The sequence below is a fragment of the Trachymyrmex septentrionalis genome, unplaced genomic scaffold, assembly GCF_001594115.1.
Source record: "Trachymyrmex septentrionalis isolate Tsep2-gDNA-1 unplaced genomic scaffold, Tsep1.0 scaffold97, whole genome shotgun sequence".
Lineage (NCBI taxonomy): Eukaryota > Metazoa > Arthropoda > Insecta > Hymenoptera > Formicidae > Trachymyrmex > Trachymyrmex septentrionalis.
This window is the reverse complement of record NW_017306160.1, coordinates 2298906-2310742: the sequence shown is the minus strand read 5'-3', so window position 1 is coordinate 2310742 and position 11837 is coordinate 2298906. Positions and strand designations below refer to the sequence as shown.

Genomic DNA, 11837 nt, shown 5'->3' with positions numbered 1-11837 from the left:
TATATATATATATACGTAAATAAAAATATTTCTATTTAACAGCTTCAAAATTAACTACATTTTACATTACGTTTATTTTTGCACATGTTAAAAGTACACTTCTTTGTCCGCTCTTCTTCCTTCTTCGTCTCGCTTTTCTTAAAGCTTCAAAGCTCTTTCGCCTTGTTTAGCTAAATTTATTCGGGGCTAACGTGACACATAGATGCTACGCATCGGCCGGGGATCGTGGCGAAACATGTACGCGGTTCCTTCTTTTCATACCCGACAAATATTTAAAATCTATTTACAGCGAATATTTAAGGTCAATATTTTTTCGAAAACAAAGCCTCGTATGAAAAATTTCATTGTATATTTATGACTTATTTTTTCATATACAATAGAATCACTCTCACTTCAGTTTTACCATCAGTTACGAAACTGATATTATATAAAATTGATTAGATTGCAATCTATTAATAAATTTATCCAATTTTACGTTATTACACGTTTAACTCTGAATTACAGTTATTAGACTTTCATTGTATAAGACGGTGCTTTGAAAGATATAACAATCATTCTTTATAACAATCATTTCACCCTCTGCAAGTTCCAAGTTAAACCAGTTCCAGGTTAAAAAACAAAGAATGTATCTTATAGAATACGCTTCCAGGTTCAAATTTAATTTACTTGTTTTTATAATATATAATATAGATATTGTATAATTTATTAAAGATCTGCGGAGTGTAAAATTAATTGTTTATTTTATTTATTTATAGTTAATTACTTTATTTTATTTCGTTTCGTTATCTAAAGAGCAAACAGCAAATATGTTATCATCGATACGTTTAAACCTATTTGCATATCTAAAGGAATTTATGCTCGTCTACAAGTTTGAACATTGAAAGAGAGATATAAATGTCCTTTCAGCAAATATGATCGCCCTCTCGATCCTGGTTGGCAAGGGAAGAGAGAAGAAGAGAGGGATACAGATCTATTTTCGGTCACGCATTTTCCTTTTCTCTTTACAACGCTGGCGTTCTCTCGCGATAATGCTAAAAGCTGCAAATCGTACAATCGGTCTGACATGCGCGTTTATTTTACGTTTCTTCATAATTCTTGTCAAGAGCGAGGTCGGACCACCCATTTTGAAGAATCCTGTCGCAGATATGTAAACCATGCACGCTAAGACCATTAAACGAGTTACGTAACATTACATTTTCACACCTTCCCCCCGTCTATATAATCTTTTTAAATAAATGTTTACGAGTAAAAAAATCTAATTTACTGCCAATTTTAGCTGTGCGCTTAGCGACTTTTCCGATTTATATTATACATTATAGATACTTATACATAAATTATTAAAGCTATTTATTTAAAAGCTTAGCGTTTTAAGAGTTTTGACAAAATTTTACTTCACAGAAAGATTTTACCGAACTGTACCTTTTACCAGATTTTATACAGAATTCACGAAATTTCCGCAAATATCTGTGTATTACAGGATTATTATTGTACATGCTCTTAAGATTTTACATCGTCATCTTGCGTATTTGTCTCCAAGCCAAAATAATGAGTCGTTTTTGCGTTTCTTAGAAACAATGTGGCTCGTTGGATCAAAGCATACGTTTTGGGAAACCTATTAAGTTCCGACTCGCACGTCTTAAGCACGTACTTTCATTAACAATCATCCGAACCTTTCGTAAATTGCAATTTAGCTCAAATTTTCTGAACACTCGCCAAGACGTCGTAAGAGGGTAACGCGCGACGAGCGTACGTATCTATATTCGATCGTGTACTACGGCAAGCACGACCCGAGGCCCCTGGCGATAAGCCAGAAAGCTTTATATACCGTGAGAAAGGGTTTACTCCCACATTGTGGTCTCGATAAGTGCATTGACATCGCTTCGGAAATTCTAGTGTGAGATAAGGTTGCCTCGATTCAATTAGCTCAGATTATCGCTCCGAGCGTAACTATACTTACACCTCTGCCATTCATCTCTCTAAGATACTATCTATTGTATTTTAGTATTCTAAGATACTATCGAATAAAAATATTATAGGAAATATTAATAAAACATCACCATAGATTGTGTGATAAGACTTGATAATGAATTCGAATTGTTTTGATGGGATGGATTTGAATTTTCGAATAGTCCGTATATGTTGTGTAATTTGTGTTAAATGTTATCATTAAAAATGGTAATTATTAATTAATATAATTTACTAAAATTATGAAAATAAGAGCGATGTCAAACTGTTAAAAAGATTCCAGTGAAATAATTCCAGCGAATTAGAAAGTTAACTTTTATAGGATGGCCACTATAGCGCCGCTGAAACTATCATATTTTGAGGCAAGGAGTGCAACAACGTAATGTATAAGAAATCTTACTCAAGGTAAATTGTAAGATTTGAAAAATATCCTCTCCCCCCCCCCCCCTCCCGCTCACTAAAGGTTAATTAACCGCAGATTAAATTTTGCCGTTAATTCATTACAGTGCGGTTTCATTATGAGTAATAGCCAGTGTGCAACTTAATTCGTAGAATATCGAATATACCTAAGCGTGATAAACAGCGACGATATGAAATAATTAAGCTCGCGAGATACTTTCCGCCTCTCGAAAGGAGGTGCGGCTAGCAGTTTTTAAAAGTTCGTAAAATAGATTTTCGTACGTGTATGAGTGTTCCATGTATTGTTTTAATCAACAGTTATTGGGCAAGGTATAATAATGATAACTCTTTTCGCGTGTTACCGTAACTAGTGTGCTAGTGCGTACATAAGTAGGTCCGCCTCCCACGGAACTCTTTGTAATATATCAGCGATTGGCTGATTCGTCGGTATTTATTCACTCGGCACTTTGCTCGCAGGCGATCCTCTTCTATACCCCGCGCTGGCTCTGGAAGGGCTGGGAGGGTGGCAAGATTCATGCCCTTATGATGGATCTCGACATCGGGCTCTGCTCCGAAGTGGAGAAAAAGCAAAAGAAGAAAATGCTGCTCGACTACCTCTGGGAGAACCTTCGCTTTCACAATTGGTGGGCTTACAGGTACTACCTATGCGAGGTCCTCGCGCTCCTAAATGTGATCGGTGAGTAGCCCACACTTCTCTTTTTTTCGGTCCGCGCCGAGGTCCTTCGTCAATGTTTGAGCGTCTCGATCAACGCACGTCCTCATCGCGATGTCGTAATACGGACAAGTCGGAAGTTCGCAGACCCGTTAAGCGAACGTCACCGCGTATCTTCCGTTTACGATCGATAAACATAAACCAGTTATGCGCTTGAGAATGATATTTAAAGCGTTTCCCTTTCGCTGCTGAAGATGCATACGTTTGCATAGCTGAGATTAAGAAGTAGAATTTAAAAAAACCCATCGACAGAAAGAGAGAGAGAGAGAGAGAGAGAGAGCTTTTTACTGATACTTTATGTTGAACACTATGTTTAAAAAATATATTAAGATAAAATAAAATAAATAATATTTGTTGACTCCAAGAATAAATCCAATACAAGTAAAATACCTATGTGAGCTTTCGTGGTTGTTGATACATAAATTATGTATTCATAATAGGATAAGATACAATTCGTAACTAACTGGGATGTTACTTACTTACTAAACGAAGTTAAGGTAAATGCAAACGTTCCAACTCTAGATTTGAGTCCTCTTCAGCGCGGAAGTTAAGTACAAACAGTTTGTACGTGGCGATAACAAATTAAATATTTGTTGAATTGTTCTCAGCTATTAATATTCAAACTATATTACGCAAAACTTTCTAAGCATCAAGGAATATTCATGTTTATGTCAATCTTGATTTCTATGTCTTTTATACTTAAATCTCAAAATTCGTGCAAGCCGTTATATATGTTTAAATTTCAACGGGACACAAAAATAATATTTTTCAAATACCGCGGAGGTTTACATACAGGTATTTTACTTGTAAAATATATATTCTATACATTTCTATCTGGTTCCATCTTTCGTCAAGAAGAAATAGATAAAGATATCGCGATAAGAAATAAAATACTTGCCGAATTGTTCTTAATTATTGTTATTTAAGCTATATAAACTGTTAAAGCATTAAAAAATATTCATATTTATGTCAAAATTTCTTTGTACTTGAATCTCGAATACGCACAAGCAGTTATGTGCATCTGAATATTTAAATACAATGTAAAAATTAAATTTCTATGGACGCAAAGTATTTTAACATAAAAAATTAAATTTTAATAAATATTTGTTTAAATAGAGTTCTAAGCAAATATTTACTCATGTATACGTTTACTAAATCTATATTAATACAAAAACCATTAATTTGATTTAGTTATTTTTTTGTTATTGAGTATAAATAATTATTATGCTAAATAAATTACTTAAAATCGTTCGAAAAAATATGTATTAAGGTTTATTAATTGTTTTTGTGTGTATGTTACAAATTTTCAAGACGCGTTGCAATAATGTAATCGTTTTCACAGAAAGGTCATGTCAAAGACGATGGAATTCAACAAACTATCTCTAGACTAACTTGCGTTAATTTTACAAACGTATATGCGTGTAAGAAAAAGGAAGGCTGTATAATGAGCGGTGAATGAATGAATGATTCACAGTAAAAGTTGGCAGCGATACAGCTGGCCAACCGCTTGCAAACTCCCCGATTTTACTTTGAGATAGCTCATCAATTTTATCTTTTATGTCTATTGCATTCAAATTACAGTGTGATAGGACTATCATCATAAACGTATGCGGAAATATAATCTTCCACACGTAGGTATGGTACATGAATCAATCAACTACGAAAGCTATAAAAATATGTGTACCGTATAATTGTTTGATTAAACACGAAGTTATTATTCAATATTTCATTTGGATACAAAATTGTTCTAAAATATTACAAATATTATAAATATTATTCTCATGGCTAAGATTGGTACAAATTTATTTGTTACAAGATGTAATATATATTTAATAATGTTAAAGTAATTTTTTATAATTAAAAAAAAATAATGTTACAGAGATATTAAAGAAGTAATAGAGATTAATTGTGATTTTTATTAATTATTATAGACAGAGTGTTTCGGAAATTGTGGTACTGAGGAGGGGATGGTTCTACATAAAAAATAAGCTGAAAATGTAAAATAAATTTTTTCAAACGAGGCTTCGTTTTCGGATATTTTCAATAATTTATTAAGTAATAAAATTCATCGTGAATATCCTGTTTTATTGCATATTCTCGATTACCTAATACAATCAACACAAAATAGTATCAATCAAAAATAGTAGTAGACATAGTGTTCGGTTTAAAGTCAATGTTTTCAAAAGCCTCACATAAAAAAATTTTATCCTACTATTTCGACTTACCTTTTCATGTAAAATCACCTCTTCCTCGGTTGTATCACAATTTTTCTGAAACACCCTGTATATATCATAAGCAGCTGTTGAAATTGTTTTAAGAGAAAGACAAATAGAAACGACGAAGAATTGTAAAGCAACGAGCACATTGTCGCAGGTCAGATGTTTCTGATGAACCGTTTCTTCGACGGCGCCTTCTTGACCTTTGGCATCGACGTACTTAGATTCCTCGAATCCGATCAAGAAGACCGAGTGGACCCAATGATTTATGTCTTTCCACGAATGACCAAATGCACCTTTTACAAGTACGGCGTCAGCGGAGAAGTCGAGAGACATGACGCCGTCTGTATACTGCCTCTGAATGTCGTGAACGAGAAGATCTATGTCTTTCTGTGGTTCTGGTTCCTTTTCCTCGGCGTGCTCAGTTTCTTTACGGTTTTATATAGGGTCAGTAATCCCAGAAAAAGTACTCTTTTTGTATTTTATAAGTAATATCCGCGATATCAGAAACAATATACAATTTTTCTCCCTCAATCGATATTTCTTATTTAAATTTCCCAATTTAAGTGCAAATGTTTATGAGAAAATAATATTCATTTATTTTGCGATTATAAAATTGAAATCAATAGTAATCAACATGATAAGATAGGCTCTTTTTAAGCAATAAATTCTTTACATTTCTTTCTAAGATGTTTAATCAAACATCGATATAATTAAATTGCTTGTCAATTTAATTCGAGATATTATCCTAGTTCCAGTTTAAAATTAACGATTTCAAGATCAAACATTAAATGGGCAGTTTACAAAACGTGTTACTAGATGAGTTTTCACAAAACATGTCTACTAGATACGTATACATTAGATTCAAATTGAAATAATATTAAACATTTTAGTCTTATTCACATATTATATTTAATGTTATTTATTCTTATTTACTTATTTTTTTCTCGCAACATAATTTGCTATTTTCTCTGCAGATCCTAATAATATTTTCGCCGCGCACGAGGGTCTATCTGTTGCGAATGAGGTTTCGTTTGGTACGAAGGGACGCCGTAGAGACCATAGTGCGTCGCAGTAAGGTCGGTGATTGGTTTCTTCTCTACATGCTGGGCGAAAATTTGGACACCGTGATATACAGAGACGTGATGCACGAATTGGCGAACAAGCTCGCCTCGAGGCATCACCACGGCGTACCGGGAGTGAAGGGCGAGCTTCAAGAAGCCTGATCGAGGTGAGCGTATCCCCTTGTTCTCGTTCGTGCTCGCGTAGGTGTCCGTTGAATAACTTTGCTCTTTATGACACTGGCATTCAGAAACGTATTGAATTCTTAAGGGATCGTCGGCGTACATCCGCCGATCGCCTACGTGATATACTTGTACGCGCTGGATAGCATTTGTATATTATCTGAATCGTGACATTACATTGCGGTGATCGATGTTATACTCGTAAAAATGTTTATGCTTCATACAGAAAGTACAAGTACAGATGCACGTTCTTATCGAAGTACTTTTATAAAGATAAATATATGATTTTTTAAAGAGTTAGGAAATAAAGTGTACCTTTCACTGAGAGAAAGGTAATTTCGAATTTGTGACTATCATTGCATGGTAAAATATGGTTAGTAATTCCGTTTTTACAGTTGTTACTGGTATTAAATGTTAGTCATGTAATATTTATATTTATCTAGATATACGTACCAAAAAATACACATAGGTATTGGTAATCGCAAATTATGAATTTTTTCTGACACTTATCTTTGTTTATAAAAATTAATAACAGAAAATATTACACAGATTTTTTTTTTATATTTAAAAGAAGTAATAAGAAAAATCGTTCTCATGTATATTATATAATTTTTTAAAAAGGTTATAAAATTACACGCATTCTGAAAAATTCTCAAATTTTGTGAGATGACTGTTGTCAGCTGTTTCGTTAATATAATATAATTTTTTTCGTATACGCATTTAGTTGGCAAACTTTCATTTCGATTCATGGAACAATCCCAAATTTAGGAAACTAATTCTAAAATAAAACATAATTCAATAAAACTAGTTCTAATAAAAAAACATAATTCATGCTGTTCGCCAATACCATTGATATTTCTATTTCGAAACAAGTACGAGTTCCAAAGTGATTTCACTTTGAAAGAAGCGCACCATCGATAAATTGTTCAGCAACGTAACGGCAAATATATCGAACGATCTACTCTATGCGATCGCCTCGAAAGAAAACGATGCGCGTCAGGCACGTGCGCGCTTACGATTTCACCTGCCATAACTAAGCAGCCTAGAGAGACGCGCGTGTCCCGGCGCGATGTCCATAGATCAATTGACCGTGTCCGATGCAATCTATGCAATCGCTTCATGCGCACCATGAGTCGGATGATTATTGTTGCAGGTTGCCTCGGAGGGACGGTACGTTCGATTCGCCGCTGCCGCAGTCCTGCCCTCGCTCATCTGCATCGCGCGGTCGTCGTCGCGTCCGGGGACGACATGGGACGTGCGATCGCAGTCGGAGCCTCAGAAGACTAGCTGATGGATCTTCCTCGGGGATCCGCGGGTCTGGTCTCGCAAAGAGACGCGTTTTTCCCTTCCGCCGATTGTTGCTCGTCGAACTCGAGGCGATGCGACAGCGATAGTCGCGCGAAGTTGCGTTCGTGGAGATCACAATTTCTGGTGAGAAAGAGAGAGAAAGAGAGAGAGAGAGAGAGAGAGAGAGAGAGAGACGCGCTTTCGCTAGTCATCCTCAAGAATCTAACATAGTTTTGGCGAGTTCAACGATCTCGACGCTGCAAGCACAAACGAGAATATTTATATAGAGAACAGTAGGAATGTCAATTGTGTATTTTTGAATACTCCATGAAATTCAACCTTTTTTTTTTATCAACTTTACGCGTTATATCCGTTATATATTATTTTAAGATTTATGCGCATTCCAGTATGATATGAATATCAAAGTGTATAGACGATATCTTGCATCCGTAATTTTTATATTATTCTGATAGAGGGACAATCACGTTTCTTGTCATATTCCCGTGCGTGTTATCTCGTATTTCCACTTTCTCCTCTATTTGTAAACGTGAACGCGAAAGGTGTATTTGGGCATGTCTTGCAGCACAGGGGAACTGAACTCGTCGAAATTGCATACCGGTTCCAGTCCCCGGTCGCAGTCGGGTGGATTCAACCGGTGGCCCGTAAAACGAAAAGACAGAGACGCACGGCAGCGCGTGTGCAAGAGCGATGGAAAGGGCCAAAAATTACACCGGCGTTGCTGCACTTGGCAGGAGACTGGAGATGCGTCGTCCTTAGATAGCGACACGCGTTAAAAGACACTTGGGAGGAACGGCGGTGTGGAACGGATCGTCGAACGGATATCGCACCGACCGGTCATCGAGAGTAACGCCAGCCAGAGAGAGAGAGAGAGAGAGAGAGAGAGAGAGAGAGAGATCTTCGTGCCTTTCTATTTACCCCCGTGTCGCCAAAAGACAGGATCTCGAAAGAGTGCCAGACATCGAATGTATCGTCACACGGGATATCTTGTTTTTGCTAATCTTGGGGTTTCAAGAATGCCTTTAGAATCAACGAACTGAGAGGCAACGAGAATTGAGAAACAGGTTTTTCGTAAAAATTACAAGCTTTTCATAAGTTATATTTTTAGATGACAACTGTTTTAGAGAGTTCCTCGTTGTAAGGGATTGGATATTATTTATACACTTTTTCATCGCCTGCCATAAATTTAAGACGGTGTTTAAGATACAATGAGATGCAAAATAGAATAGCTGCGTTTCAGTAGAAAAAGTAGCGACTGTTGTAAGATTCTTTAACACGATTAGTATACATTTAGATGAGACTAGGGACAAAAATCAATCGTAATAAAGAATCTTGTAACAATTGCAATGTTGCTTTTTTGCTGAACGCAGCTAAATGAAATGTATGAATATCTATTTCATTCTATCGTAAATGTTTGATCCCGCCATATTTAGAACAGTGTTCAATTTCTTAGATCTTGGAGGATCTCCAAGTGATCCTATCGTTTTTCCTTATTGCCGCATTAAAGAATGCATTTCGAATCAGCAACCGAGGAATCGAGAAACAATGAGCTTCACGTGGAAGATAAAGTAATGAGGTTTTTATGAATTATTGTACATTCTTAAATGACAGCAAGTCCTATCGTTTATCTTCACGCGAAGGGATATCGCGAGGGGCAAAGTAAATCCCGTGCGCCGATATTTTCTTTGTAAATTAGTTCTAGACTATAAAGAGCGTCCGGAATGCTAAGTGGACGCTGCGTATAAATTGTTTCGAACTATTTAACTTTTATCGTGCCGTGTTTCGCAAGTATGAATAATAAGTAAGGGAGATACGAAAGAGGAGAGAGTTAATATCTCTCTCGTTTATAGATTATTGTATAGCCGTATTTTTTTTTTTTCGGACAATGTTACGACGATCTCTTTTGATGGACAGTTTAAATTTATATATATATATGCCTTTGAAGAAAGATTCTTCTACTCAATCCATTAATGCAAGAAGAACGTAAAATATGTAGGCTAGTCATTATACTCTACGTCTACGTAATAATATCGATCGCGAATTTATCTATTGATACGGACACACTGCCACCGATCGGGTACGATCGATTTTGCTGTATCTGTCTTCGTTCTATTTAAATGAAGATAGCGTCCAAAATAAAGGTGCGTTACCTTGAAACTTTAAGAGTTATTAATTTTGTGATATTGATTAACGATTCCGAAAATGCTATCACGTTTTTGTAAGTCTGTCATGTTATTTAATTTGCTTTGACGTCTACGGATTACAATATTTCTGTCGATAATAATGTCAAACACTATAAGAGTGAATATTTTAATAGTACATTACATCCACAAGCAACTTAAAAACGTTGATTATTCACATATAATCAATAAATGAAGATTTCTTCTGAAAACGAAGAAACGAAGCTTTTCATTTGGCTTACCAACTTACGTGCAGACATTTTATTTCTCATACCATATTTTTCAGACTTCTTTCATAATTATTTTTAATTGTTAAACATTAATCGCATTATTATGCTGAATAAAATATTTATCATTAGAATGAAAGGTGGTTGTTATCAATTGCATCACTTTAGATTAAAATGTATATTAATATACTATAAATGTTTGTAACAATAAATTACACCTTCGTCATTTTTTATATTCACATACGATTTGATATAAATTTCTATGATTAATTCGAAGCTTATTTTCCGAGAAACACAATTCACTAAAGCAACAATTAGCTTCTTATTTGTTTTAATAAATCTAAATAAAAATAATATTAATACAGTAACGCAAATTTACTAAAGTTGTCTAAACTCTTGATTGCTGTCACAAACAAGAGTTCATTCCAGGTAAGTGAAATTCGGAGGGAGGTGATTGTTGTTCTCCAAATAATTTATTTTCGTTAAACGCAGATGACGTTTAGACTTACGGTAACCGCGTTCGAGTACAAGACGCACGCGGGATAATAATTTCGGAATAACTTGGAATATATTCCAGCGCGTTGTACGTTCGAGTATTACGTGCGTCGTGTCCGTAACACTTCGGGATGCGTGTTGCCATATTCGGGAATGTGACGGCGAGAGAGGATCAACCGGTCCGTTGCCCTCCTCTGGCAAAGAGAGTTCGCCCTGGACATCGTGAAACTGCTCAGCCGCGGGCGATACCAGGCGATAAGTCTGGGCACGACTGTTGGACTTTTCGTCGAAAATTAGAAACCCTTCGTTTGTGTTTCCTTTCGACATCGCTCTCAAGTTCGAAACGCTTCGGTAACTCAATACATTCTCTCTGCGTACTTTTGCTTTTGCCTTTGTTAAAAAAATTGGAAATTATTTTACTTTCAAATATTTTTTTTTTTTTTCTTGACACACTGTAATAGAAATTGAAAAAATTTAGTAAATTTTAAAATAAAGAACTTGGGATTATAATTTTTTTCTTAAATCTTTATTGATTTTATTTTTCGAGAATTATATTAATAATATATTTACATACGTGGAAAAGAATTTGGTGGTGCATAAATTAAAAATCTGGTAGATTCAATCAGAGTGTCAAAAAATTGAGTGTCTTTAAACGAGATAAAAATTATAAAAATGAGCAAATTCGCGATATATTGATGAATAAATATTCTAGTGAATTTACTCACTTTTATAACTTTTACCTCATTTCCTGATACAATCGATCTCCAGAAAAATACAAATCAGAGTATTTCATAGTTAAATCTATCAAACATTCTAATTGAGATAAATTCAGTCACAACAAGTATAGAATTCTCATCAGTATCGGAATGCATGTTTATTTCTATTTCTCATTGATATATGCTTTTCTCAGTGTAATTATATCATTAATAGCAAGAAGAAATATTCGCAATATGCAAACTGTGTTAAATATCGAGATACTATATCGTTCTCTCTCAGTCAGATAAATTTCGAGTTTCTTTTAATTGGTCCAAGGACGTCGTATGTGAAAGTGAATGGTCATTGCGATTCGGGTT

General features: G+C 35.1%; 1 protein-coding gene across 2 annotated transcripts in view; it reads left to right on the top strand.

The window, feature by feature from the left end:
- The window catches only part of LOC108756324 (innexin shaking-B), a 15810-nt gene extending 7070 nt beyond the window's left edge, over window positions 1–8740 (top strand). The window contains exons 2-6 of one of the 2 annotated variants that reach the window (XR_001939821.1): window positions 2842–3061; window positions 5471–5760; window positions 6291–6544; window positions 7711–7988; window positions 8428–8740. Coding sequence is in view for 1 of the 2 variants with exons in the window: in XM_018500055.1 (XP_018355557.1) it covers window positions 2842–3061; window positions 5471–5760; window positions 6291–6539 (759 nt within the window). In the remaining variant the exon portion in view is untranslated. Of the gene's footprint in view, window positions 1–2841; window positions 3062–5470; window positions 5761–6290; window positions 6545–7710; window positions 8131–8427 lie in introns of those variants that run through there. The other variant, XM_018500055.1, reaches the window with a different exon arrangement.
- Window positions 8741–11837: the final 3097 nt, after the last annotated feature.